The sequence below is a fragment of the Coloeus monedula genome, assembly GCF_965178545.1.
Source record: "Coloeus monedula genome assembly, chromosome: 39".
NCBI classification, from domain to species: domain Eukaryota; kingdom Metazoa; phylum Chordata; class Aves; order Passeriformes; family Corvidae; genus Coloeus; species Coloeus monedula.
The window spans coordinates 399,273-426,784 of NC_138819.1; the positions used below are offsets into that span (position 1 = coordinate 399,273).

General features: G+C 64.9%; 2 protein-coding genes across 3 annotated transcripts; both read right to left on the reverse strand.

The window, feature by feature from the left end:
- Positions 1-27: 27 nt before the first annotated feature.
- MTA2 (metastasis associated 1 family member 2) lies at positions 28-11,697 on the reverse strand. 2 transcript variants are annotated; one of them, XM_082300425.1, is made up of 18 exons: positions 11,488-11,697; positions 10,456-10,523; positions 10,261-10,354; positions 9,503-9,620; positions 9,329-9,392; positions 9,098-9,215; positions 8,908-9,010; positions 8,727-8,826; positions 7,144-7,332; positions 6,984-7,058; positions 6,058-6,116; positions 5,847-5,944; positions 5,447-5,586; positions 3,494-3,722; positions 1,828-1,917; positions 1,279-1,430; positions 671-889; positions 28-446 (listed from the first exon to the last, which is right to left on the reverse strand). In XM_082300425.1, the coding sequence occupies exons 1-18, from the start codon at positions 11,513-11,515 to the stop codon at positions 48-50; spliced, it is 2,343 nt and encodes a 780-aa protein (XP_082156551.1). In that variant the 5' UTR covers positions 11,516-11,697; the 3' UTR covers positions 28-47. The 2 variants fall into 2 exon arrangements, with proteins under 2 accessions (XP_082156551.1, XP_082156552.1); XM_082300426.1 differs by having other exon boundaries at positions 154-446; positions 741-889; positions 11,488-11,695.
- A 361-nt stretch (positions 11,698-12,058) lies between these two features.
- Positions 12,059-24,499, reverse strand: EML3 (EMAP like 3; the record flags this gene model as incomplete). The annotated part of the gene is made up of 12 exons (XM_082300241.1): positions 12,059-12,341; positions 13,370-13,500; positions 13,589-13,687; positions 14,238-14,325; positions 14,424-14,521; positions 14,817-14,905; positions 16,063-16,130; positions 16,517-16,648; positions 20,082-20,207; positions 21,376-21,527; positions 24,152-24,272; positions 24,356-24,499. Coding segments are annotated over 12 exons (1,395 nt in total), but the record flags the coding sequence as incomplete, so codon positions are not given.
- Between the last annotated feature and the right edge of the window lie 3,013 nt (positions 24,500-27,512).

The following is a 27,512-nucleotide window of genomic DNA, read 5'->3' on the forward strand; positions in this document are numbered from 1 at the left end:
CCGCCGCCGCCGTTTTTTGGGTCCCGCTGAAGAAAAACTCATCGCGTTTATTTCCTGTCGCTACAGAACCGGGACAGCCCGAGATACAAAACCGGGGGCGTCGCTCCACGTACAAAAGGGGCCCGCGGGGGGGGTTTGGGGGGGGGAGGGGGGGAGAAAGGACAGCGGGGGAGGGGGCACCGGAGCCCCCCCCCCCAACCCCCCCCGCGAGTTTTTCTATGGAAATAAAAAAAATACAAAAGGGGCCGGGCCGGGGGGGCTCGGGGGGGGCTCGGGGTCAGTCCTCGAGCACGATGGGCTCCGAGGTGCTGGCGGGGTGGGGGGGGGCGGGGGGCGCCAGGGCCCCCCCCGGGCGCAGGGGCAGCCCCGGCTTCACCTTGAGGGGGAGGTTGGGGCGCCGGGCGGCCCGACGGAGCTCCAGGTGCGTCAGCGCCTTCCGCAGCGCCCTGGCGAGGAGGGAACAGAGGGGGGGGGTCACCCACGGAGCCCCAAAAACCCCTCAGACCCCCCCCCCCCCCCGGTTCCTGTGGGTTCCCTACCCCGGGGCCCCCCCAAATTCATCCCATACTGGGCGTTCCTGGTGGCTGCCAACACCACCGGGTTCGGGACGCCCCCGGCGACCCCTCAACCCTCCCCAGACCCCATCGGGACCCCCCCGGCCCGCCCGTACCGGGTGTCCTTGGTGGCCACGAACACCCCCAGGTTCGGGACCCCCCCAGATCCCCCCGGGCCGCCCGTACCGGGTGTCCTTGGTGGCCACGAACACCACGGGGTTGGGGGCGTCCGCCGGGTTCAGTTTCTGCCGTTTGGTGCCGGGGGGGGGCGCGGGGCGCAGCGCGGCCGCCAGGGGGCGCCCGTTGGCCGAGAACGGCAGCGCCGCCGTCCCGACCTGCGCGGGAGCGTCAGGCCCCGCCCCCCCGGCCAATCACAGCGCGGCGCGCGCGCCCGCCGGCCAATCACAGCCCACCGCGCGCGCGCGCCCGCCCCCCCCAAGCGGCCAATCATAACCCGCCGCGAGCTGTCAGTCACCCCGAAACACCCCCCCCCGCCCCAACCCCCCTCCCACAACGCCCCCCGTCAATCAACCTCAGTCCCCGCCCACAAACCCTTGCTGGCCAATCAGGTTCTACTCCAAACCGCCACGCTCCCGTCAATCACCCCAGCTCCTGTCAATCACCTCACACCCCACCCCCATCAATCCCCCCCCAAATTGCCCTTTGCCCTCCCACAGCCCCCCTGTCAATCACCCACAGCCCCCTCCCCATCCCCCCCCCGTACCCTCATGCGGGGGGGCCGGTGGCCATCGCCCCCCCCCTCGTAGCCCCTCTTGCCCCCCAGCCCCGCCAGCCCCCGGCTCTGGCTCAGCTGGTTCCTGTTGATCGGGGTCTTGGTGCCTCGGGGGGTCTTCGGCTTCAGGGGGGCTTGAGCCGCTGGGGGGGGGGGGGGGGGAAGAAGGGGGGGTCAGGGCCCCCCCATTCCCAAAATCCAGCCCTGAACCCCCCCCACAACTGCCCCACATCGTGCGGTCACCCCCCTTCCTGCACCCACCCCCCTCATGGCCACCTGGAGCCCCCCAACGGTATCCCCTGGACCCCCCCAGGCCAGGGACCCCCCCCCAGAACCCCCCCTTCACCCCAGGGACCCCCCCCTCACCCCAGGGACCCCCCCCTCACCCCAGAGCCCCCCCCTCACCCCAGGACCCCCCCAGAACCCCCCCCTCACCCCAGGACCACCCCCACCCCAGAGCCCCCCCCCTCACCCCAGGGACCCCCCCAGGCCCCCCCCTCACCCCAGGACCCCCCCGGCCCCCCCAGGACCCCCCCTGACCCAGCTCCTTGACGATGGCGGCGAGCGGCAGCCGGCTCAGCGGGTGGATCTTCAGCGGGGCCTTGGCGGCCTTGGGCAGCCGGATGGAGCCTGGGGGGGCCGGGGGGGGTCAGCGCCTCAGAGCCCCCCCCCCCCATGGGCACAGAGAGGGGGTCCCACCCCCCCCAGTCCTGACACCCCGCTCGGCCCGGACGGGGGTCCCAAACCCCGTTTTTAGCCCGTTTTTGCCCCCTAACTCCGCTCCCAGTCGGCCTTGATGGGGCTGATGGGGGTGTAGGGGGTCCCAGACACCCCCAAACCCCCCCCAAAATCTCCGTTTTTCCCCCCAAAGCCGGCTCACACTCGGCCTTGATGGGAGTGGAAGGATCCCATACACCCCACAAACAACCCCAAACCCCCATTTTTCCCCCAAACGCCCATTTTTCCCCCAAAGATCCCCAAACCTTGCCCACACTCAGCCTTGCTGGGAGCGTAACGACCCCAAACACCCCCAAACCCCCATTTTTCCCCCAAAGCCCGCTCACACTCGGCCTTGCTGGGAGAGTAAGGACCCCATACACCCCTCATGGCCCCCAAACCCCCATTTTACCCCCAAACCCCCATTTTTGCCCCATTTTTGCCCCCAAACCCCGCTCACACTCGGCCTTGATGGCGTTGATGGGGGCGTAAGGACCCCATACACCCCTCAAGGCTCCCAAACCTCCATTTTTACCCCCATTTTCCCCCAAACCCCGCTCACACTCGGCCTTGATGGCACTGATGGGAGAGTAAGGACCCCATACACCCCCCAAACACCCCAAACCCCCCTTTTTTCCCCATTTTTGCCCCCAAACCCCCATTTTTTGCCCCATTTTTGCCCCAAACCCCCATTTTTCCCCATTTTTGTCCCCAAGCCCCCCTCACACTCGGCCTTGATGGCGTTGGCGTTGATGGGGGTGTAAGGACCCCATACACCCCCCAAAGCCCCATTTTTGCCCCCAAACCCTCCTTTTTTCCCCATTTTTGCCCCCAAACCCCCATTTTTGCCCCATTTTTGCCCCTCACACTCGGCCTTGATGGCGTTGGCGTTGATGGGGGCGTCAGGATCCCATACACCCCCCAAACACCCCAAACCCCCATTTTTGCCCCATTTTCCCCCCAAACCCCCATTTTTGCCCCATTTTTGCCCCTCACACTCAGCCTTGATGGTGTTGGCGTTGATGGGGGCGTCAGGATCCCATACACCCCCCAAACACCCCAAACCCCCATTTTTTCCCCATTTTTGCCCCCAAACCCCCATTTTTGCCCCATTTTTGCCCCTCGCACTCGGCCTTGATGGCGTTGGCGTTGATGGGGGTGTAAGGACCCCATACACCCCCCAAAGCCCCATTTTTGCCCCCAAACCCCCCTTTTTTCCCCATTTTTGCCCCCAAACCCCCATTTTTGCCCCATTTTCCCCCCAAACCCCCATTTTTCCCCCATTTTTGTCCCCAAACCCCCATTTTTGCCCCATTTTTGCCCCCAAACCCCCATTTTTTCCCCATTTTTGTCCCCAAACCCCCATTTTTGCCCCATTTTTGCCGCTCACACTCGGCCTTGATGGCGTTGGCGTTGATGGGGGCGTCAGGATCCCATACACCCCCCAAACACCCCAAACCCCCATTTTTGCCCCATTTTTGCCGCTCACACTCGGCCTTGATGGCGTTGGCGTTGATGGGGGCGTAGGGCCGGCGCGCGGCGCGCCGCGGCTGCAGCACGTCCCGGCACAGGCGGCGCGAGAGCCGCGTCAGCCGCGTGGTCTGCAGCAGGAACGTCTGCCGGTTCTTGGCCAGCAGCTTGGCCCGGCTGGCGCTCGTCGTGTACGGGGACAGCGACTGCGCCTCGGGCCGCGACAGGTGACCCCGGGAGTGGGGTTCCTGGGGGATTACAGGGGGTCAGGAGGGTCCCAGGATGGTCCCAGCGGGGTCTGTAGCCCCAAAAAAACCCCAAACCCCACCAAAAACCACCCCAGAACACCCCGTGTTGGTGTATGGGGACAGGTGACCCCGGGAGTGGGGTTCATGTGGGATTATGGGGGGTCAGGAGGGTCCAAGGGGGGCTTAACCCCCAAAATCACCCCCAAACCCCACCAAAAACCACCCCATGTTGGTGTATGGGGACAGGTGACCTCACAAGTGTGGCTCCTGTGGGATTACAGGGGGTCAGGGGGTCCCAGGAGGGTCCCAGCGGGGTCTGTAGCCCCAAAAAAACCCCAAACCCCACCAAAAACCACCCCAGAACACCCCGTGTTGGTGTATGGGGACAGGTGACCCCAGGAGTGGGGTTCCTGTGGGATTATGGGGGGTCAGGAGGGTCCAAGGGGGGCTTAACCCCCAAAATCACCCCCAAACCCCACCAAAAACCACCCTGTGTTGGTGTATGGGGACAGGTGACCTCACAAGTGTGGCTCCTGTGGGATTACAGGGGGTCAGGGGGTCCCAGGAGGGTCCCAGCGGGGTCTGTAGCCCCAAAAAACCCCCAAACCCCACCAAAAACCACCCCATGTTGGTGTATGGGGACAGGTGACCCCAGGAGTGGGGTTCATGTGGGATTATGGGGGGTCAGGAGGGTCCCAGGGGGGTCTACAGCCCCAAAAAACCCCCAAATCCAACCAAAAACCACCCCATGTTGGTGTATGGGGACAGGTGACCCCGGGAGTGGGGTTCCTGGGGGATTACAGGGGGTCAGGAGGGTCCCAGGATGGTCCCAGCGGGGTCTGTAGCCCCAAAAAACCCCCAAACCCCACCAAAAACCACCCCAGAACACCCCGTGTTGGTGTATGGGGACAGGTGACCCCGGGAGTGGGGTTCCTGTGGGATTATGGGGGGTCAGGAGAGTCCCAGCAGGGTCTACAGCCCCAAAAAACCCCCAAATCCAACCAAAAACCACCCCATGTTGGTGTATGGGGACAGGTGACCTCGGGAGTGGGGTTCCTGTGGGATTATGGGGGGTCAGGAGGGTCCAAGGGGGGCTTAACCCCCAAAATCACCCCCAAACCCCACCAAAAACCACCCCATGTTGGTGTATGGGGACAGGTGACCTCACAAGTGTGGCTCCTGTGGGATTACAGGGGGTCAGGGGGTCCCAGGAGGGTCCCAGCGGGGTCTGTAGCCCCAAAAAACCCCCAAACCCCACCAAAAACCACCCCAGAACACCCCATGTTGGTGTATGGGGACAGGTGACCCCAGGAGTGGGGTTCATGTGAAATTAGGGGGGGTCAGGGGGGTCCCAGAGGAAATTCAGGAGCTCTTAGAGGGGTTTGGGGGCTCTAAAGGGAGCTGGGGGTCTCCAAAGGGGGTCCCAGGGGGGTTTGAGGGGTTCTAAAGGGGGTTTAGGAGACCCCAAGGGGGGGCTGGGGGACTCCAAGGGGGAGTTGGGGGACTCTAAAGGAGATTTGGGGGGTTCTAAAGGGGCTTTGGGGGGCTCTAGGGTGAGTCTGGGGGCTCTTAAGGGGCTTTAGGAAACTCTAAGGGGGTTTTGGGCTGTCCTGGGGGAAACAGGAAGGCCCCAAGTGGGGAGGGGGATTTTGGGATGTCCTTAGGTGGAATTTGGGGTGTCCCAGGAGGTTTTTGGGGGTCCCTAAGTGGAACTGGGGGCTCACCGAGGCGCTGCGGGTCACCCCCTCCAGCTGGGTGGGGGTCTTGAGCCCCCCGTATTTCTTCCAGTAGATCCAGCACGAGGCGCAGAGGCGGCACTGCATGTTGGGGGGGCCCCAGGCGTACCACTGGGGGGACTGGGACGCTGTTGGGAGGACAACTGGGCGTTACTGGGAGGACTGGGATGCTGAGGAAGGACCCAGGGACCACCCCCCCAAACCCCCAGGGACCACCCCCCCCCAAACCCCATCCTGGGAGGCTCCAAAACACCCGGGAGCTCCTTCTGGAACCGCCCCCCCCCCAACCCCCAGAGACCCCCAAAGACCTCAGGGACCCCCCCCAAACGCCCTGGAGCCCCCCAGGACCCCCTGAGGACCCCCCCAAGCCCCCCCAGGCCGCACTGACTGTGGCAGCTCTCGCAGCTCAGCCCCTTCTGGAAGCCGGCCCCGTTGACGCCGGGCTTGGAGCCCACCGAGATGATCTGGTTGGGGTTGGGTTTGGTGCTGTGGGAAAGGGGAGGGGGGGGGTGGGGTCAGCGGGGTTTTGGGGGGGTCGCTGGGGGGTCTCCTGTGCCCCCCCAGGCCCGGCAGGGGGTCCCCAGAGCCCCCCCACTCACTAGGTGGGGATGTAGACTTGCTTCAGTTTGCTGTCGGCCTCGGCCGCCTTCAGCCTCTTCTGCGAGCAGGGAAGGGGTCACGCAGGGTGGGGGGCACTGAGCCCCCCCCCCAAAACCCCACAGGCCCCCAAATCAGCCCCCTGGGACCCCCAAATCAGCGCCCCAAAACTCCACAGCCCACCAGAACCCCTGGAGACCCCCAGAACTGCCCCCAAATCATCCCCCCAAGGCCCCTTATCACCCCCCAAACCCCCACATCACCCCCTATCAACCCTCCAGACCCCCGTATCACCCCCCAAACCCCCTTATCAGAACCCAAACCCCCAAATCAGCCCCCCAAATCCCCACCTCAGCCCTCCAGACCTCCACATCAGCCCCCAAATCCCCATCTCAGCCCCCTTATCAGCCCCAAAACTCCCATCTCAGTCCCTCAAACCCCCACATCACTCCCCAAACCCCCTCACCAGCCCCCCTTACCACCCCCCAAACCCCCTTATCAGCACCCCAAACCCCCTTACCACCCCCCAAACCCCAACCTCAGCCCCCAAACCCCCTTATCACCCCCCAAACCCCCTTATCAGCCCCCAAACCCCCTTATCAGCCCCCCAAACCCCCACCTCACACCCCAAACCCCCTTATCACCCCCCAAACCCCCACCTCAGCCCCCCAAACCCCCTTATCAGCCCCCAAACCCCCTTATCAGCCCCCCAAACCCCCACCTCAGCCCCCCAAACCCCCTTATCACCCCCCAAACCCCCACCTCAGCCCCCCAAACCCCCTTATCACCCCCCAAACCCCCACCTCAGCCCCCCAAACCCCCTTATCACCCCCCAAACCCCCACCTCAGCCCCCCAAACCCCCTTACCACCCCCCAAACCCCCTTACCACCCCCCAAACCCCCTCACCACCCCCCAAACCCCCCCCACCTGCTGGATGTAGCGGTCAGTGGTTTTCCACATGTAGTAGAACTGGACGATGCTGGCCAGTGACTTCCAGGGCAGCTGCGGGCACCGGACCCTGAGCTCGCCGTGGGGCGGGGGGGTCCCCGAGCCCCTCCCCCCACCCTCGGGACCCTCCCCCACTCACGAAGTCCTGCCGGATGTCGTTGAAGTCCTTGCCGTACTTCTCCAGGGCCTCCTCGAAGAGCATGGCCTCGGACGCCGACCACTCCTCCATCTCGTCCCGGCACAGCACCGGCCCCCCCTGCGGCACCAGCGTGGCCATGGCCCGCGCCAGGTCGTAGCCATTCCTCTGCAGCGTGTCCATGGCGTGGAACTGGGGGCAATGGGGCGTACTGGGAACACTGGGGGGGCTCGAACAGGGAGTTTGGGGGGGTTTGGGGGTCCCACAGCCCCCCCAGCTCGTAGCTGTTCCTCTGCAGTGTGGCCATGGCGTGGAACTGGGGGCAATGGGGTGTACTGGGAGCACTGGGAGGCACTGGGAGGGCTCAAACAGGGAGTTTGGGGGGGTTTGGGGATCCCACAGCCCCCCCAGGTCGTAGCTGTTCCTCTGCAGTGTGGCCATGGCATGGAACTGGGGGCAATGGGGTGTACTGGGAGCACTGGGGGGGCTCAAACAGGGAGTTTGGGGGGGTTTGGGGATCCCACAGCCCCCCCAGGTCGTAGCTGTTCCTCTGCAGTGTGGCCATGGCATGGAACTGGGGGCAATGGGGTGTACTGGGAGCACTGGGAGGCACTGGGGGGCACTGGGGGGGCTCAAACAGGGAGGTTGGGGGGGGTTTGGGGGTCCCACAGCCCCCCCAGCTCGTAGCTGTTCCTCTGCAATGTGTCCATGGCGTGGAAATGGGGGCACTGCGGTGTACTGGGAGCACTGGGAGGCACTGGGAGGGCTCAAACAGGGAGTTTGGGGGGGTTTGGGGGTCCCACAGCCCCCCCAGGTCGTAGCTGTTCCTCTGCAGTGTGGCCATGGTATGGAACTGGGGGCAATGGGGTGTACTGGGGGTACTGGGAGGCACTGGGGAGCACTGGGGGGGGCTCAAACAGGGAGGTTGGGGGGGGTTTGGGGGTCCCACAGCCCCCCCAGGTCGTAGCCATTCCTCTGCAGCGTGTCCATGGCGTGGAACTGGGGGCAATGGGGCGTACTGGGAGCACTGGGAGGGCTCAAACAGAGGCTCTAAAGGAGTCCTGGAGTGTCTCAAGGGGGTTTGAGGAAGATCTGGGGGCTCCAGGGAGGATTTGGGGTACCCCAGGAGAGAACTGGGCTGACTTATGAGCAGTCCCAAGTGGCCCTAAGGAGATACTGGGGTGTCCCATGGGAGCTGGGAGAACCTCGGGTGCTTTTGGGGTGTGCCAGTGTGAAACGGGGGGCTCTGAGAAATTCTAGGGTGTCCCAGTCAGAAATGGGGGGCTCTGAGCAGTTCTGGGGTTCCCAGGGGCTCTCTGAGCAGTTTTGGGGTGTCCCAGTGTGAAATGGGGGTCTCTGAGCAGTTCTGGGGTGCCGGGGGGGCTCTGAGCAGTTCTGGGGTGCCGGGGGGGCTCTGAGCAGTTCTGGGGTGCCCCGGGGGGGGCTCTGAGCAGTTCCGGGGTGCCCCAGGGGGGGTCTCTGAGCAGTTCTGGGGTGTCCCAGTGTGAAATGGGGGTCTCTGAGCGGTTTTGGGGTGCCCCGGGGGTCTCTGAGCAGTTTTGGGGTGCCCCGGGGGCCCCTCTCACCAGGGTGATGTCGCGCGAGGCCGCGGCCGCGCTCATGTGCAGGCTGGGCTGGCGGATGGAGCTGCTGCAGTCCAGCGCCCGGGCAAACGTCCCCACGGCCCTGGGGGGGACACAGGGGGGGTCAGCGGGGTCCCCTCCATCCCCCCAAGCCCCTCCCAGCTCTCCCAGTTCCCCCCCTCACCGAGCCACCACCAGGAACTGGTCGATCTGCCGGTCGGTCAGGGGGTTGTCGGGGTCCCACACCTTCATCTCCATCTTCTGCTGGTTCCGGTTGTCCGACTCACCTGGGGGAGGGGCTCTCAGGGTGACCCCCCTCTCCCCTCCCCAAATCAATCCTGCACCCCCCAGAGCCCCCCCAGAACCCCCCAAACCTTCAGCCAGGCGCTCGGGGATCTCGGCCTGGTACTTGCAGCCCACCCTGATCTCGCCCTGGTCCGCCAGCAGCGTTTTTTGCACGGGGTCGAACACCAGCGAGTAGAAGAAACAATCCTGTGGGGAGGGGGCACATCGATGGGGGGGGAGGGCTCAACGGGGTGGGGAGACCCCCAAAACCCCCCCCAAAACCCCCCCCAGCCCCGTTTTTGGGGGCACACAGAGCTCACCTCCTTCTCCAGGTACTGCCCCAGGATGTCGGTCTCGTTGAGCAGCGTCACGCTGCATTTCCCCCTGCGCAGGAAACCGCGGGGAGAGCTCACCCCGAGCCCCCTCCCCAGGCACGGGGTGCCCCCCCCCAGCCCCCTTTTTGCCCCCCCAGCCCCCTTTTTGCCCCCCCATACCGGATGTGGGTGGCCGGGAGCGACTCGAACTGGCGGGACAGGAACAGCTCCCGGTGCTTGAGCTGGTGCCGCTGCTGCTCCGTCATCGGTGGCTGCTTCGACTCCTCCTCGAACTCGCCTGGAGGGGCCGTGGGGAGGGGGGGGTCACACGGGGGGTGTCCCCCCACCCCCCCAAAATCCAGCTGGGAGGGCCATTGTTCTCCCAACCCCCCCCCCGGTGTTTTGGCAGCAGCTCCAGGGAGGAGGAGGGGGCGTGGGAGGCTGGGTGGGGATCCCTCCAGGAAGGGCAGAGCCCCCCCAGTTTGAGGGAGGGGGTCCAGTCCTTCCCCCCCACACCGAGGTGCAGCTGTGACCCCCAAAAATGAACAAAGCCCCCCCCCCCCCCCAAAAATCACCCCAAGGGTGGTGGGGATGACCAGAGCAGCTCCACTCCCCCTTGAACTGGGGGCACTCCTTTGGGAGGGGACCCCCCCCAAAACCCTGACCCCCCCAAACCAGCAGCAACACAAAGGGAGGATCTACCCCCCACCCCCTCCAAAACCCCCCAAAATCCCCCCAAACTCTCCGCTCACGGGCATTGCTGTCAGCCTGGGTTTAAAGGCTGCCCCCATCCTCTCTAAGACCCCCCAAAACCTCCCAAAGTCCCCCCAAAACCTTCACTCACAGGCATTGCTGTCGGCCTGGCTGTTAAAGCTGCCCCCACCCCCTCCAAAAGCCCCCAAAACCTCCCGAAATCCCCCAAAAAACCCCCCGCTCACGGGCGTTGCTGTCGGCCAGGCTGTTGAGGCTGCTGGAGATGTCGCGCCGCCGGAACAGACAAACCACCTTGGCCTCCACGTTGCCATTGGCCGTCTGGGGGGGTTTTGGGGGGGCACAGGGGGTCAAGGGGAGCCCCCCCAGGCTTGGGGACATCCCCCCAAGGAAAGGGGAGCAAGGTGGGGCGGGGGGCTCACCTTGTTGAGCTCCTCGATGCGCCGCACCAGGTAGGGGTTGCTGGAGGAGTTCTCGAAGTAGACGTAGTCTGGGAAGGGGGGAGGAGGAAAAACGGGGGGGCCATGAGGGGAACCCCCCCTCAAAACCCCTTTTCTCGCCCATCTTCCTCCTCCCGCAAAAATTTGGGGGTCCCCCCCCTCACAGACGCACCCCCAGCCCCCCCTTCCCCTCGCAGACATGGGGACCCCCAAGCCCCCTCCCATTATAGACCCCCCCCAAAATGTCGGGGTTCCCCCTCCTGGGCTCCCCATTCTCCGTCTCATCCAAGAGCCCCCCCCCCCACTTTTCCCTTTAGATTTTGGGGGGGGGGTCTCCCACCTCCAGGCCTCAGGAATTGGGGTCCCTCCCCATGAACCCCCAAATCCCCTCACGAAACCCCCCCGTCCTCTCACAGACCCCCCCCCTAAACCCCTCACGAACCCCCCAAATTCCCCCATAGGACCCCCCCAACCCCTCCCCACGAGACCCCCCAAAATCCCCTCACGGGACCCCTCCCTCTTTTTGGGACCCCCCCCCTTCCTCTCACAGACCCCCAGAGCCCCTCACGGGACCCCCTCAATCCCTCACGCGACCTCCTCCTTTCCGGAACCCCCCAAATCCCCTCGCGGGACCCCCAAACCTCCCACAGGATCCCCCCTCTCCTTTCTGAAACCTCCTAAATTCCCTCACACGAATTCGGGACCCTCAAACCCCCTCACGACACCCCCCCCCCCCTTTCCGGGACTCCCCTCCCCTCCCAGACCCCCCGTTTTTGTTGTGGGACCCCCACTCCCCTCACGCCTTCCCCTTTCCGGGACCCCCCTCTCCTCACAGACCCCCCCCCGCCCCCAAATCCCCTCACGGGCCTCCCCGCGCCTCACGGAACCCCCAAATCCCCTCACAGACAGCCCCGCGTTCCGGGACCCCCCAAATCCCCTCAGGGCCCCCCCCGGACCCTTCCTGCCGTCCCTCCCGGCCCCGGCCCGGCGCCCCGCGGCCCCCGGCCCGCTCACCGCCGACGCGGTACATGTTGGCCGCCATGGCCGCTCGCTCGGCCGCGCTACCCCCGGGCCCGGCCCCGGCCGCGCTTCATCGCCGCTCCCGCCGCCTCCGCGCCGGCACGGCCGGTTCGGAGCCCTTCGGGCACCTCCGGAGCAGCTTCGGGCGCTCCCGGAAAAGTTCGGGAACCTCCGGCACGGCCTCTCGGGCACCTCCGGAGAGGGTTCGGGCTCCTCCGGAATAGCTCGGGCACTTCCGGAGCTGCTCGGACACCCCCGGCACGAGCTCGGCTCCGCCTCGGGCGCTTCCGGAGCGGCCTCGTCACTTTTCGGCCCGGCTTCGGGGAAGCCTCGGCTTAACCTCGGCTCTTTCCGCCACTCCTCCGCTGGGCCTCGTCTCTTTCCGGAAGGCGCTCGGCGAGTTCCGCCAGCACCGGAAAGGCCTCGAGGGCGGAGGAGGAAGAACCCGCGGCGCTTCCGGGAAGTGGCGGCGATCTCCGGCGCGAGCAAGCGGCGGGGCCCCAGCCCTGACCCCAAGGCTTTATTGACGCCTCTCACAGTGCAGCGCGAAAACGCGGGGGGGGCGGGGGGCATGAGGGGCGGGGAGGCTTCAACCAACCCCCCCCCCCCTCCCCTTCACACCCACACACCCTCCCGCTCTTTGGTCCCAGGAAGGGGAAAAGGGAAGAGGAAGCAGCGAGGAGGAGGAAGCGCGGCGGGGCTCAGCGCGGCTCGGGGTCGCCGGGCAGCACTCGCCACTGGAACACGCTGGTGTCCTTGCCGCCCAGCGACACCAGGTGCCCGTCGTCGTGCGTGAAGCGCACGTTGGTCACGTGGCTGCCGTGCCCGCCGTACACGTGACTGGGCGCCTGAGGGGGGGAACGACACGTGGGGGTCACACGTGAGGGGGGCACGTGAGGGGGTCACACGTGAGGGGCGCACGTGAGGGGTCACACGTGAGGGGTCACACGTGAGGGGGGCACGTGAGGGGCACACGTGAGGGGCACACGTGAGGGGTCACGTGGTGTCTCCCTCACACACACACAGCCGCTCCCACCCCAAATTGGGGGGGTTGGGACCCTCCCCCCCACCCCAAAATACCCAACCGGGGGGGGAGGGGACCAGCACTGACCCCCCCGGATTGGGGTCTGGACCCCCCTGGGCCCCCCCAAATTGGGGTCTGGACCCCCCTGACCCCCCCCAAAATACCCCCCCTGTGAGTCTGGACCCCCCCTGGGCCCCCCCAAATTGGGGTCCGGACCCCCCTGAGCCCCCCAAATTGGGGTCTGGACCCCCCTCACCCCCCCCAAAATAACCCCCCTGTGAGTCTGGACCCCCCTCACCCCCCCAAATTGGGGTCCGGACCCCCCTGACCCCCCTGGGCCCCCCAAACTGGCATCTGGGACCCCCCCGACCCCCCCTCCTGAGGATCTGACCCCCTCCCCACCCCCCACGACCCCCAGCCCCTCCCCCCCACCCACAGAGACCCCAGACCCGCCAAACTTTGCACAACCGGGACCCTCCCGATGGCCGAAATTGGGGTGCGGGACCCCCATAACCCCCCCTTTCCTCACCCCCGGCACCCCCCAGAGCCCCCCAGAGTCCCCTCGGAGCCCCCTGGACCCCCCAAGCCCTCCCCGGAGCCTCCCCAGGCCCCTCGGAGCCCCCCAGAGCCTCCCAAGCCCCCTCGGTGCCCCCCCCGAGCCCCCCCCCGTGCCCCTCAGAGCCCCCCCAGCCCCCTGCCACACCCCCCGGAGCCCCCCGGAACCTCACCGGAGCCCCCCCAAGTCCCCCCCCAGAGCCCCCCAAGCCCCCTGCCGCACCCCCCGGAGCCCCTCAGAGCCCTCCAGAGCCCCCCCTGGAACCCCCCAAGCCCCCCCCGGAGCCCCCCGCCCACCTTGGGCCGGGCGCAGGGGTACTGGAACAGGTGAACCTTGCAGAAGTCGTCGGCCACGGCCACGACGCGCTCGTGGTGCGAGCGGCACAGCGAGTTGATGTCGGTGCCGTCGGAGCCGTCGGGCCAGACCCCTGCGGGGATTTGGGGAGGGGGGCTCGTGGCGTGGGGGGAGCACCCCAAAATGCCCGTGCCCCCCCGGCACGGAGCCCCCAGACCCACCGAAGACGTGGAAGCCCAGCACGCAGGTGTAGGAGGCCCACTCGCGGTCGCGGCTCTCGAAGCGGTTCCGGAGCAGTTTGCAGCCCCCGGCGACGTCCCCTGGGGGTGGGGAGGGGAGACCCCCGGAATTTGGGGAGGGGGAGGGGAGACCCCCGGAATTTGGGGAGGGGAGACCCCCGGAATTTGGGGAGGGGGAGGGGAGACCCCCGGAATTTGGGGAGGGGAGACCCCCGGAATTTGGGGAGGGGGAGGGGAGACCCCCGGAGTTTGGGGGGGGGGGAGCGGGGTGAGAGCTTCACCCCGGAATTTGGGGAGGGGGCTGTGAAACCCCCCTGAAAATCTGGGGATGGGAGGGAAAATTGGACACTCCCCCACCTCCCCGCTTTAAAATCCAGGGGGCCCCAGTGGGGTCCTGGCAGGGTCAGGGTGAGCTCTGGGGGTCCCATCAGGACCAGGAGGGTCCTGGAAGGGTCAGGAGGGTCCTGGCAGGGTCAGGGGGTTTCTGGCAGGGTTCTTGGCAGGGTCAGGGTCAGCTCTGGGGGTCCCATCAGGACCAGGAGGGTCCTGGCAGGGTCAGGAAGGTCCTGGCAGGGTCAAGTGGTCCCATCAGACCCAGGAGAAGCCCCCCCAGCCCCCCCTCCAGCCTCACAGTAGAGGATCTCGTAGTCGCCCGAGTTGGACATGATGAAGCGGCCGTCCTTGGACCAGTCCAGGTGGGTGATGAAGCTCGAGTGGCCCTGGGGGCAAGGGGAGCTTACCGGGGGTCTGAGGGGGGCGGGGACCCCCGGAGCCCCCCCGGAGCCCCCCCGGAGCCCCCCAAGGCCGGCGCTCTCACCGTGCAGCGGCCGAAGCGGCTGAACTTGCGGCCGCCCTCGGCCACGCTGTAGATGTAGATGAAGTTGTCGTGGGAGCCGATGGCCAGGAAGGTCCCGTCTGCAATTGGGGGGGGTCCCACATATTGGGGGGGTCACACGGGGGGATTGGGGGGGGTCCCACATATTGGGGGGCTCGGGGGGCTCCCCATGAGGTGGGGACAGGGAGAGGGTCAGGGGCAGGTCGGGGTCAGTTCAGGGTCAGGCCAGGGTCAGTTTGGGAACAGTTTGGGGTCAGGTCAGGGTCAGGTCGGGGACATTTTGGGGACATTTTGGGATCAGTTCAGGGGCATTTTGGGGACATTTTGGGGTCAGTTCAGGGACATTTCAGGGTCCGGTCGGGGTCCGGGGCTCACCCGGGGAGAACCGCACCACCGAGAGCTGCTCGTTGCCATCCGAGCCCCCGGCCAGGAGCTGCCGCGTGCCCGTGTCCAGCACCAGCCACCTGCGGGGCGGGGGCACCGGGGGGCAGGGGGACCATGGGCACTCTGCCCCATCCCCCCGTGCCCCCATCCCCGTGCCCCCCATCCCCGTGCCCCCATCCCCGTGCCCCCCATCCCTGTGCCCCCCATCCCCCCGTGCCCCCATCCCTGTGCCCCCCATCCCCCTGTGCCCCCATCCCTGTGCCCCCATCCCCGTGCCCCCCATCCCCCTGTGCCCCCCATCCCCCTGTGCCCCCATCCCTGTGCCCCCATCCCTGTGCCCCCCATCCCTGTGCCCCCATCCCTGTGCCCCCCATCCCCCTGTGCCCCCCATCCCTGTGCCCCCATCCCTGTGCCCCCCATCCCCGTGCCCCCCATCCCCGTGCCCCCATCCCTGTGCCCCCCATCCCCGTGCCCCCATCCCCGTGCCCCCATCCCCGTGCCCCCATCCCTGTGCCCCCCATCCCCGTGCCCCCATCCCTGTGCCCCCCATCCCCCCGTGCCCCCCATCCCCGTGCCCCCCATCCCCCCGTGCCCCCATCCCTGTGCCCCCCATCCCTGTGCCCCATCCCCGTGCCCCCATCCCCGTGCCCCCATCCCCGTGCCCCCCATCCCCGTGCCCCCCATCCCTGTGCCCCCATCCCCGTGCCCCCCATCCCCGTGCCCCCCATCCCTGTGCCCCCCATCCCTGTGCCCCCATCCCTGTGCCCCCCATCCCCGTGCCCCCATCCCTGTGCCCCCTGTGCCCCCATCCCCGTGCCCCCCATCCCTGTGCCCCCCATCCCTGTGCCCCCCATCCCTGTGCCCCCATCCCTGTGCCCCCCATCCCTGTGCCCCCATCCCTGTGCCCCCATCCCCCCGTGCCCCCCATCCCTGTGCCCCCCATCCCTGTGCCCCCATCCCTGTGCCCCCATCCCCGTGCCCCCCATCCCTGTGCCCCCATCCCTGTGCCCCCATCCCTGTGCCCCCCATCCCTGTGCCCCCCATCCCTGTGCCCCCATCCCTGTGCCCCCCATCCCTGTGCCCCCCATCCCTGTGCCCCCATCCCTGTGCCCCCATCCCCGTGCCCCCCATCCCTGTGCCCCCATCCCTGTGCCCCCATCCCTGTGCCCCCCATCCCTGTGCCCCCCATCCCTGTGCCCCCATCCCCCTGTGCCCCCCCCTGCCCCCCGGCCCTCACCGCCCCGTCAGGAGCCCCACGGCCACCACGTGTCCCCCGGGGTGGAAGTCAGCGCACAGCCCGGTGTCCTGGGGGGTCAGGGGGGGTCACAGAGGGGGACAAGGGACCCTGGGACACCCCCCCGCCCCCCCCCCAGAGCCGGGGGTACCCCCAAGGCCCGCCCTGGACACCAACCCTGGCTCGGCGCCCCCAGCCCCAATTCGGGGCTCCCGCTCCCGGAGCCCCCCCAGCCCCCCCAAACCGCTCCAACCCGCGCTCCTGACCCCTCCCCAGACACCCCCCTCCCCAAATGTGGGGGTCCCCGCCCACCCCCAGCACCAGGCTCCAGCCGGGGCGCGCTCCTGCTCCTCCCCAGTCCGTTCTGTACCCCCATTACAGCCCCCAACCCCCCCACACCACCCCCCCTGACCCCCCCTGGGTGCCCCCAGCCCCAAATCGGGGGGTCCCGGCCCACCTCGAGCGCCAGGCTCCAGGCCAGCGCGTGCTCCCGCCCGTCCCACAGGCAGAGCTGGCGGTCGTGGCCGCACGTCAGGAAGCGGCAGCAGTTGGGGTGCGTGGCCAGACCCCAAACCTCGTCCGTGTGACCCTGGGGGGGGAGTGGGGGGGTCAGCACCCCGTGTCCATCCCAGGACACCCCCAATGCCCACCCCCCCCCAATGCCCCCCCAATGCCCCCCCAATGCCCCCCCAATGCCCACCCCCAATGCCCCCCCCAAAGCCCCCCCCAATGCCCCCCCCAATGCCCCCCCCATGCCCCCCCCAATGCCCACCCCCAATGCCCACCCCCAATGCCCCCCCAATGCCCACCCCCAATGCCCCCCCAATGCCCCCCCCAAAGCCCCCCCCAATGCCCCCCCCAATGCCCCCCCCATGCCCCCCCCATGCCCACCCCCAAAGCCCCCCCAATGCCCCCCCAATGCCCACCCCCAATGCCCACCCCCAATGCCCCCCCCAATGCCCACCCCCAATGCCCCCCCCAATGCCCCCCCAATGCCCACCCCCAATGCCCACCCAAAGCCCCCCCAATGCCCACCCCCAATGCCCCCCCAATGCCCACCCCCAATGCCCCCCCAAAGCCCCCCCAATGCCCCCCCAATGCCCCCCAATGCCCCCCCAAAGCCCCCCCAATGCCCCCCCAATGTCCCCCCAATGCCCCCCCCAATGCCCACCCCCAATGCCCCCCCCAATGCCCCCCCAATGCCCCCCCAATGCCCACCCCCAAAGCCCCCCCCAATGCCCCCCCAATGCCCCCCCCAATGCCCACCCCCAAAGCCCCCCCAATGCCCCCCCAATGCCCACCCCACGCCCCCCCAATGCCCCCCCAATGCCCCCCCAAAGCCCCCCCCAAAGCCCCCCCCAAAGCCCCCCCAATGCCCCCCCAATGCCCCCCCAAAGCCCCCCCCAATGCCCCCCCAATGCCCCCCCAAAGCCCCCCCAATGCCCCCCCAATGCCCCCCCAATGCCCCCCCAATGCCCACCCCCAATGCCCCCCCCAATGCCCCCCCCAATGCCCCCCCAATGCCCCCCCAATGCCCACCCCAAACCCCCCCCAATACCCCCCCAATGCCCCCCCAATGCCCCCCCAATGCCCACCCCCAATGCCCACCCCCAATGCCCACCCCAAACCCCCCCCAATGCCCCCCCAATGCCCCCCCAATGCCCACCCCCAATGCCCACCCCCAATGCCCCCCCCAATGCCCCCCCCAATGCCCCCCCCAATGCCCCCCCAATGCCCACCCCAAACCCCCCCCAATGCCCCCCAATGCCCACCCCCAATGCCCACCCCAAACCCCCCCCAATGCCCCCCCAATGCCCCCCCAATGCCGCCCCCCAATGCCCACCCCAATGCCCCCCCCAATGCCCCCCCAATGCCCACCCCCAATGCCCCCCCAATGCCCCCCCAATGCCCCCCCCAAACCCCCCCCAAAGCCCCCCCAATGCCCCCCCCAATGCCCCCCCAATGCCCCCCCCAATGCCCACCCCCAATGCCCACCCCAAACCCCCCCCAATGCCCCCCCAATGCCCCCCCAATGCCGCCCCCCAATGCCCCCCCCAATGCCCCCCCAATGCCCACCCCCAATGCCCCCCCAATGCCCCCCCAATGCCCCCCCCAAACCCCCCCCAAACCCCCCCCAAAGCCCCCCCAATGCCCCCCCAATGCCCCCCCAATGCCCCCCCCAAACCCCCCCCAAAGCCCCCCCAATGCCCACCCCCAATGCCCCCCCAATGCCCCCCCCAAACCCCCCCCAAAGCCCCCCCAATGCCCCCCCAATGCCCCCCCCAATGCCCCCCCAATGCCCCCCCAATGCCCACCCCCAAAGCCCCCCCAGTGCCCACCCCCAAAGCCCCCCCCAATGCCCCCCCAATGCCCCCCCAATGCCCCCCCCAATGCCCACCCCCCCAATGCCCACCCCCAATGCCCCCCCCAATGCCCCCCCAATGCCCCCCCAATGCCCCCCCCAATGCCCACCCCCCCAGTGCCCACCCCCAAAGCCCCCCCCAATGCCCCCCCAATGCCCCCCCAATGCCCCCCCCAATGCCCACCCCCCCAATGCCCACCCCCAATGCCCCCCCCAAACCCCCCCCAATGCCCCCCCAATGCCCCCCCCAATGCCCCCCCAATGCCCACCCCCAATGCCCCCCCAATGCCCCCCCAATGCCCCCCCCAAACCCCCCCCAAAGCCCCCCCAATGCCCCCCCCAATGCCCCCCCAATGCCCACCCCCAAAGCCCCCCCAATGCCCACCCCCAATGCCCCCCCAATGCCCCCCCCAAACCCCCCCCAAAGCCCCCCCAATGCCCCCCCCAATGCCCACCCCCAATGCCCCCCAATGCCCCCCCCAAAGCCCCCCCAATGCCCCCCCCAATGCTCCCCCCAATGCCCCCCCAATGCCCCCCCAATGCCCCCCCAATGCCCACCCCAAAACCCCCCCCAATGCCCCCCCAATGCCCCCCCCAATGCCCACCCCCAATGCCCCCCAATGCCCCCCCCAAAGCCCCCCCAATGCCCCCCCCAATGCCCCCCCCAAAGCCCCCCCAATGCCCCCCCCAATGCTCCCCCCAATGCTCCCCCCAATGCCCCCCCAATGCCCACCCCCAATGCCCACCCCAAAGCCCCCCCAATGCCCCCCCCAATGCCCCCCCAATGCCCCCCCAATGCCCACCCCCAATGCCCCCCCAATGCCCACCCCCAATGCCCCCCCAATGTCCCCCCAATGCCCACCCCCAATGCCCCCCCAATGCCCACCCCCAATGCCCCCCCAATGTCCCCCCAATGCCCACCCCCAATGCCCACCCCCAATGCCCCCCCAATGCCCCCCAATGCCCCCCCCAATGCCCCCCCCAATGCCCCCCCAATGCCCCCCAATGCCCCCCCCAATGCCCACCCCCAAAGCCCCCCCCAATGCCCCCCCAATGCCCCCCCAATGCCCACCCAAAGCCCCCCCAATGCCCCCCCAATGCCCCCCCAATGCCCACCCCAATGCCCACCCCAATGCCCACCCCCAATGCCCCCCCAAAGCCCCCCCAATGCCCACCCCCAATGCCCCCCCAATGCCCACCCCAAACCCCCCCCAATGCCCCCCCAATGCCCCCCCCAATGCCCCCCCCAATGCCCCCCCAAAGCCCCCCCCAATGCCCACCCCCAAAGCCCCCCCAAAGCCCCCCCCAATGCCCCCCCAAAGCCCCCCCAATGCCCACCCCAAAGCCCCCCCCAATGCCCACCCCCAATGCCCCCCCCAATGCCCCCCCCAAAGCCCCCCCCAATGCCCACCCCAATGCCCCCCCAATGCCCACCCCAAACCCCCCCCAATGCCCCCCCAAAGCCCCCCCCAATGCCCACCCCCAATGCCCACCCCCAATGCCCCCCCCAAAGCCCCCCCCAAAGCCCCCCCCAATGCCCACCCCAATGCCCCCCCAATGCCCACCCCCAATGCCCCCCCAATGCCCCCCAATGCCCACCCCCCCAATGCCCACCCCCAATGCCCCCCCAATGCCCCCCCAATGCCCCCCCAGTGCCCACCTGCACGATGGGGGTGAAGCCGGAGCCCAGCGTGCCCTGCAGCAGCGCGTTCCGGGTGGTCCCGACCAGCAGCTCCTCGCCGGGACCCTCCGCGATCGTCCGCACGGCCCCGAAGCTCTCGGGGAGCTGGGGGACCCCAAAAAAACCCCAAAGCCCCCCGTCAGCACCTCCTGAAGGGCTCGGGGAGCTCGGGGACCCCAAAAAAACCCCATTAGAACCTCCTGAAGGGCTCGGGGAGCTCGGGGACCCCAAAAAAACCCCCCAAAATCCCCCCCAAATCCCCCCCACCCCGCAGCCCTTCGGAATCCAGGATCCAGGGAAGGTTTTGGGGGATACCCTGGCAGGATTTGGGATACCCAGGGTGGGTTTTGGGACACCCAGAGTTTTTTGGGGTACCCAGGATGGGTTTTGGGGTGTCCAGGGAGATTTTTGGGGTACCCAGGGTGGGTTTTGGGGTGTCCAGGGAGATTTTTGGGGTACCCAGGGTGGGTTTTGGGGTGCCCAGGGAGATTTTTGGGGTACCCAGGGTGGGTTTTGGGGTGTCCAGGGAGATTTTTGGGGTACCCAGGGTGGGTTTTGGGGTGCCCAGGGAGATTTTTGGGGTACCCAGGGTGGGTTTTGGGACACCCAGAGTTTTGGGGTACCCAGGGCAGGTTTTGGGGTGTCCAGGGAGATTTTTGGGGTACCCGGGAACATTTTTGGCTATCGAGGGAAGGTTTTAGCGCACTAAGGGAGATTTTTGGGGTACCCAGGGCGGGTTTTGGGGTGTTCAGGGAGATTTTTGGGGTACCCAGGATGGGTTTTGGGGTGTCCAGGGAGATTTTTGGGGTACCCAGGGTGGGTTTTGGGGTGTTCAGGGAGATTTTTGGGGTACCCAGGGTGGGTTTTGGGGTGTCCAGGGAGATTTTTGGGGTACCCAGGATGGGTTTTGGGGTGTCCAGGGAGATTTTTGGGGTACCCAGGGTGGGTTTTGGGGTGTTCAGGGAGATTTTTGGGGTACCCAGGGTGGGTTTTGGGACACCCAGAGTTTTGGGGTACCCAGGGCAGGTTTTGGGGTGTCCAGGGAAATTTTTGGGGTACCCAGGGTGGGTTTTGGGGTGTCCAGGGAGATTTTTGGGGTACCCAGGAACGTTTTTGGCTATCGAGGGAAGGTTTTAGTGCACTGAGGGAGATTTTTGGGGTACCCAGGATGGGTTTTGGGGTGTTCAGGGAGATTTTTGGGGTACCCAGGGCGGGTTTTGGGGTGTCCAGGGAGATTTTTGGGGTACCCAGGGCGGGTTTTGGGGTCTCCCACCTCGACCTCGTGCAGCAGCTGGAGCGTGGGGCTCCAGCTGAGCACCCTGCGGTCCTTGCCACCCCCGCTGAGCACGGTCCCGTCGCGGCGGCGGCACAGCGCGAACACGCTGCCCTCGTGGGCCCGCGTCTGCAGCCCGATCTGGTACGTCTCTGCGGGGCCGGGTCAGCCCCAAATCCACCCCAAAACCACCCCAAAAACAGCGCCAGAAAGAGCCCAAAGCCTGCACAAAATCATCCCCCAAAACCACCCCAAATCCACCCCAAAACAGTGCCAGAAAGCCCAAAAACCAGCACAAAATCATCCCCCAAATCCACCCCAGACTCACCCCAAATCCACCCCAAAAACAGCGCCAGAAAGAGCCCAAAGCCTGCACAAAATCATCCCCCAAAACCACCCCAAACTCACCCCAAATCCACCCCAAAAACAGCCCCAGAAAGAGCCCAAAGCCTGCACAAAATCATCCCCCAAATCCACCCCAAAAAGAGCCCCAGAAAGAGCCCAAAACCAGCGCAAAATCATCCCCCAAATCCACCCCAAACTCACCCCAAATCCACCCCAAAAACAGCCCCAGAAAGAGCCCAAAGCCTGCACAAAATCATCCCCCAAATCCACCCCAAACCCACCCCAAAACAGCGCCAGAAAGAGCCCAAAACCAGCTCAAACCCAGCCCAAACACAGCCCCTAAAACTCACCCCAAATCCACCCCCAGAACACCCCACAAAATCATCCCCTAAAACCCACCCCAAAACCCACCCCAAACTCCCTTAAAACCACCCCAAACCCAGTCTAAACCCACTCAAACCTCCCAAACTCCACCCCAAACCCCCCAAATCCCCCAAATTCCCCCCAAATCCCCCCAAATCCCACCCCAAACCTCCCAAACTCCACCCCAAACCCCCCAAATCCCCCAAATTCCCCCCAAATCCCCCCAAATCCCACCTTTCCCCCCCTTGCCCAGCGTCCTGGTCCAGGTCAGGATGTTCCCCCTTAAAACCCACTCCCCAAATCTCCCCAAAACCCCCTCAAACTGCCTTAAAACCACCCTAAACCTGCTCAAACCCCCCAAACTCCACCCCAAATCCCACCCCAAACCCCCCAAACTCCACCCCAACCCCCCCAAATCCCCCAAATCCCCCCAAATCCCACCCCAAACCTCCCAAATCCCACCCCAAACCCCCCAAATTCCCCCCAAATCCCCCCAAATCCCCCCAAATCCCACCTTTTCCCCCCTTGCCCGGCGTCCTGCTCCAGCTCAGGGTATTCCCTCCCAAAACCCACTCCCCAAATCCCACCCCAAATCCCCCAAATCCCCCAAATTCCCCCCAAATCCCCCCAAATTCCCCCCAAACCCCCCCAAATCCCACCTTTCCCCCCCTTCCCCGGCGTCCTGCTCCAGCTCAGGATGTTCCCCCTTAAAACCCACTCCCCAAATCTCCCCAAAACCCCCTCAAACTGCCTTAAAACCACCCTAAACCTGCTCAAACCCCCCAAACTCAACCCCAAATCCCCCAAATCCCACCCCAAACCCCCCAAATCCCCCAAATCCCCCAAATTTCCCCCAAATCCCCCCAAACCCCCCCAAATCCCACCTTTCCCTCCCTTTCCCAGCATCCTGCTCCAGCTCAGGATGTTCCCCCTTAAAACCCACTCCCCAAATCTCCCCAAAACCCCCTCAAACTGCCTTAAAACCACCCTAAACCTGCTCAAACCCCCCAAACTCCACCCAAATCCCCCAAATCCCACCCCAAACCCCCAAATCCCCCAAATTCCCCCCAAATCCCCCCAAATTCCCCCCAAATCCCACCTTTTCCCCCCTTGCCCGGCGTCCTGGTCCAGCTCAGGATGTTCCCTCCCAAAACCCACTCCCCAAATCTCCCCAAAACCCCCTCAAACTGCCTTAAAACCACCCTAAACCTGCTCAAACCCCCCAAACTCCACCCCAGATCCCCCCAAATCCCCCAAATCCCCCCAAACCCCCCCAAATCCCCCAAATTTCCCCCAAATTTCCCCCAAATTCCCCCCAAATCCCCCCAAATCCCACCTTTCCCTCCCTTTCCCAGCATCCTGCTCCAGCTCAGGATGTTCCCTCCCAAAACCCACTCCCCAAATCTCCCCAAAACCCCCTCAAACTGCCTTAAAACCACCCTAAACCTGCTCAAACCCCCCAAACTCAACCCCAAATCCCCCAAACTCCACCCCAAACCCCCCAAATCCCCCAAATTCCCCCCAAATTCCCCCCAAATCCCACCTTTCCCCCCCTTGCCCGGCGTCCTGGTCCAGGTCAGGATGTTCCCCCTTAAAACCCACTCCCCAAATCCCACCCCAAACCTCCCAAACTCCACCCCAAACCCCCCAAATCCCCCAAATCCCCCCAAACCCCCCTAAACCCCCCCAAATCCCACCTTTTCCCCCCTTGCCCGGCGTCCTGCTCCAGCTCAGGGTATTCCCTCCCAAAACCCACTCCCCAAATCTCCCCAAATCCCACCCCAAACCCCCCAAACTCCACCCCAAACCCCCCAAATCCCCCAAATTTCCCCAAATCCCCCCAAATCCCACCCCAAACCTCCCAAACTCCACCCCAAACCCCCCAAATTCCCCCAAATCCCCCCAAATCCCACCTTTTCCCCCCTTGCCCGGCATCCTGCTCCAGGTCAGGATGTTCCCTCCCAAAACCCACTCCCCAAATCTCCCCAAATCCCACCCCAAAGCCCCCCAAACTCCACCCCAAACCCCCCAAATCCCCCAAATCCCCCAAATTCCCCCCAAATCCCACCTTTCCCCCCCTTGCCCGGCGTCCTGGTCCAGGTCAGGATGTTCCCCTCCGAGTCCCCGGTCAGCACCGCGCCGGCCGCGTCGAAGATGAAGCATTGGATGAACTTGGGCTTCTTGTACTTCTGTGGGGCCGCCAAGGCGGGGCTCAACCACCCCAAAAAACACCCCCCAGCCCCGAAGTCACCCCAAAACCCCGGCAGCTCACCCCAAAAACCCCCTGCTTCTTGGTCAGGGCGCTGCCGCTCCAGGTCCAGAAGTAGACGTGCGATTTGCCGCTGCTGATGATGCTGCTGCTGTCGCGGGGGTTGAACTCCACCGTCAGCACCGACTCGTTGGTGCTCTGCGGGTTTGGGGGGTTTAGGGGCTTTGGGGGTTTTGGGGTGGGTTTAGGGGTTTTGGGGTGGTTTTGGGGTGGTTTTGGATGGGTTTGGGGTGGTTTGTAGGTGGTTTGGGTGGGTTTTGGGGGGATTTGTGGTGGGTTGGGGGGTTTTAGGAGTTTTGGGGGGGTTTTAGGGTTTTTAGGGGGTTTTGGAGTGGGGTTGGGTGGGTTTTGGGGTGGTTTTAGGGGGGTTGGGGGTAGTTTTAGAGGTTTTGGGGTGGTTTTAGGGGTTTTGGGGGAGTTTTAGGGGTTTGGGGGGGTTTTAGGGTTTTTAGGGGGTTTTAGGGTGGTTTGGGTGGGTTTTGGGGTGGTTTTAGGGGTTTTGGGGTGGTTTTGGATGGGTTTGGAGTGGTTTGTAGGTGGTTTGAGTGGGGTTTTAGGGGTTTTTAGGGGGGAGTTTTGGGGGGGGTTTAGGGTTTTTAGGGGGTTTTGGAGTGGGGTTGGGGTGGTTTTGGGGTGGTTTGGGGGGGGTTTTGGGGGGGTTTAGGGTTTTTAGGGGGTTTTGGAGTGGGGTTGGGTGGGTTTTGGGGTGGTTTTAGGCGTTTTGGGGGTAGTTTTAGGGGTTTTGGGGGGTTTTGGGGTGGTTTTGGATGGGTTTGGGGTGGTTTGTAGGTGGTTTGAGTGGGGTTTTAGGGGTTTGGGGGGGGTTTTAGGGGTTTTTAGGGGGGAGTTTTGGGGGGGTTTAGGGTTTTTAGGGGGTTTTGGAGTGGGGTTGGGGTGGTTTTGGGGTGGTTTGGGGGGGTTTTGGGGGGGTTTAGGGTTTTTAGGGGGTTTTGGAGTGGGGTTGGGTGGGTTTTGGGGTGGTTTTAGGGGGTTTGGGGGTAGTTTTAGGGGTTTGGGGGGTTTTAGGGTTTTTAGGGGGTTTTAGGGTGGTTTGGGTGGGTTTTGGGGTGGTTTTAGGGGTTTTGGGGTGGTTTTGGATGGGTTTGGAGTGGTTTGTAGGTGGTTTGAGTGGGGTTTTAGGGGTTTGGGGGGGGTTTTAGGGGTTTTGGGGTGGTTTTAGGGGTTTTGGGGGGGTTTTGGGGTGGTTTTGGATGGGTTTGGAGTGGTTTGTAGGTGGTTTGGGTGGGGTTTTAGGGGTTTGGGGGGTTTTAGGGGTTTTTAGGGGGGAGTTTTGGGGGGGTTTAGGGTTTTTAGGGGGTTTTGGGAGTGGGGTGGGGTGGGTTTTGGGGTGGTTTGGGGGCAATTTTAGGGGGTTTTAGGGTGGGTTGGGTGGGTTTTGGGGTGGTTTTAGGGGGTTTTGGGGGAGTTTTAGGGGTTTGGGGGGCTTTTAGGGTTTTTAGGGGGTTTTAGGGTGGGTTGGGTGGGTTTTGGGGTGGTTTTAGGGGTTTTGGGGTGGTTTTGGATGGGTTTGGAGTGGTTTGTAGGTGGTTTGAGTGGGGTTTTAGGGGTTTGGGGGGGGTTTTAGGGGTTTTGGGGTGGTTTTAGGGGTTTTGGGGGGGTTTTGGGGTGGTTTTGGATGGGTTTGGAGTGGTTTGTAGGTGGTTTGGGTGGGGTTTTAGGGGTTTGGGGGGTTTTAGGGGTTTTTAGGGGGGAGTTTTGGGGGGGGTTTAGGGTTTTTAGGGGGTTTTGGAGTGGGGTTGGGTGGGTTTTGGCGTGGTTTGGGTGCAATTTTAGGGGGTTTTGGGGTGGTTTTAGGGGGTTTGGGGGTAGTTTTAGGGGTTTTGGGGTGGTTTTAGGGGTTTTGGGGGAGTTTTAGGGGTTTGGAGTGGGGTTTTAGGGTTTTTAGGGGGTTTTAGGGTGGGTTGGGTGGGGTTTGGGGTGGTTTTAGGGTGTTTGGGGTGGTTTTGGATGGGTTTGGAGTGGTTTGTAGGTGGTTTGAGTGGGGTTTTAGGGGTTTGGGTGGGGTTTTAGGGGTTTTTAGGGGGAGTTTTGGGGGGGGTTTAGGGTTTTTAGGGGGTTTTGGAGTGGGGTTGGGGTGGTTTTGGGGTGGTTTGGGGGGTTTTGGGGGGGTTTAGGGTTTTTAGGGGGTTTTGGAGTGGGGTTGGGTGGGTTTTGGGGGTGGTTTTAGGCGTTTTGGGGGTAGTTTTAGGGGTTTGGGGGGGTTTTAGGGGTTTTGGGGTGGTTTTGGATGGGTTTGGGGTGGTTTGTAGGTGGTTTGGGTGGGTTTTGGGGGGATTTGTGGTGGGTTGGGTGGGGTTTTAGGAGTTTTGGGGGGGCTTAGGGTTTTTAGGGGGTTTTGGGGTTGGGGGTTTGGTTTTAGGGGTTTGGGGGGGTTTTAGGGTTTTTGGGGGGTTTTGGGTGGGTTGGGTGGGGTTTGGGGTGGTTTTAGCGGTTTTGGGGTGGTTTTGGATGGGTTTGGAGTGGTTTGTAGGTGGTTTGGGTGGGGTTTAGGGGTTTGGGGGGAGTTTGGTTTGGGTGGGGTTTTAGGGGTTTTTAGGGGGAGTTTTGGGGGGTTTTAGGGTTTTTAGGGGGTTTTGGAGTGGGGTTGGGTGGGTTTTGGCGTAGTTTGGGTGCAATTTTAGGGGGTTTTGGGGTGGTTTTAGGGGGTTTGGGGGGGTTTTGGGGGAGTTTTAGGGGTTTTTAGGGGGTTTAGGGGGTTTTAGGGGGTTTGGGGGAGTTTAGGGGTTTGGGGGGCTTTTAGGGTTTTTAGGGGTTTTTAGGGTGGGTTGGGTGGGTTTTGGGGTGGTTTTAGGGGTTTTGGGGGAGTTTTAGGGGTTTGGGGGGCTTTTAGGGTTTTTAGGGGGTTTTAGGGTGGGTTGGGTGGGTTTTGGGGTGGTTTTAGGGGTTTTGGGGGGGTTTTAGGGGTTTTGGGGGGGTTTTAGGGGTTTTGGGGTGGTTTTGGATGGGTTTGGAGTGGTTTGTAGGTGGTTTGGGTGGGGTTTTAGGGGTTTTGGGTGGGGTTTTAGGGGTTTTTAGGGGGGAGTTTTCGGGGGGGTTTAGGGTTTTTAGGGGGTTTTGGAGTGGGGTTGGGGTGGTTTTGGGTGGTTTGTGGGGCGTTTTGGGGGTTTTAGGGTTCTGGGGTGGTTTTGGATGGGTTTTA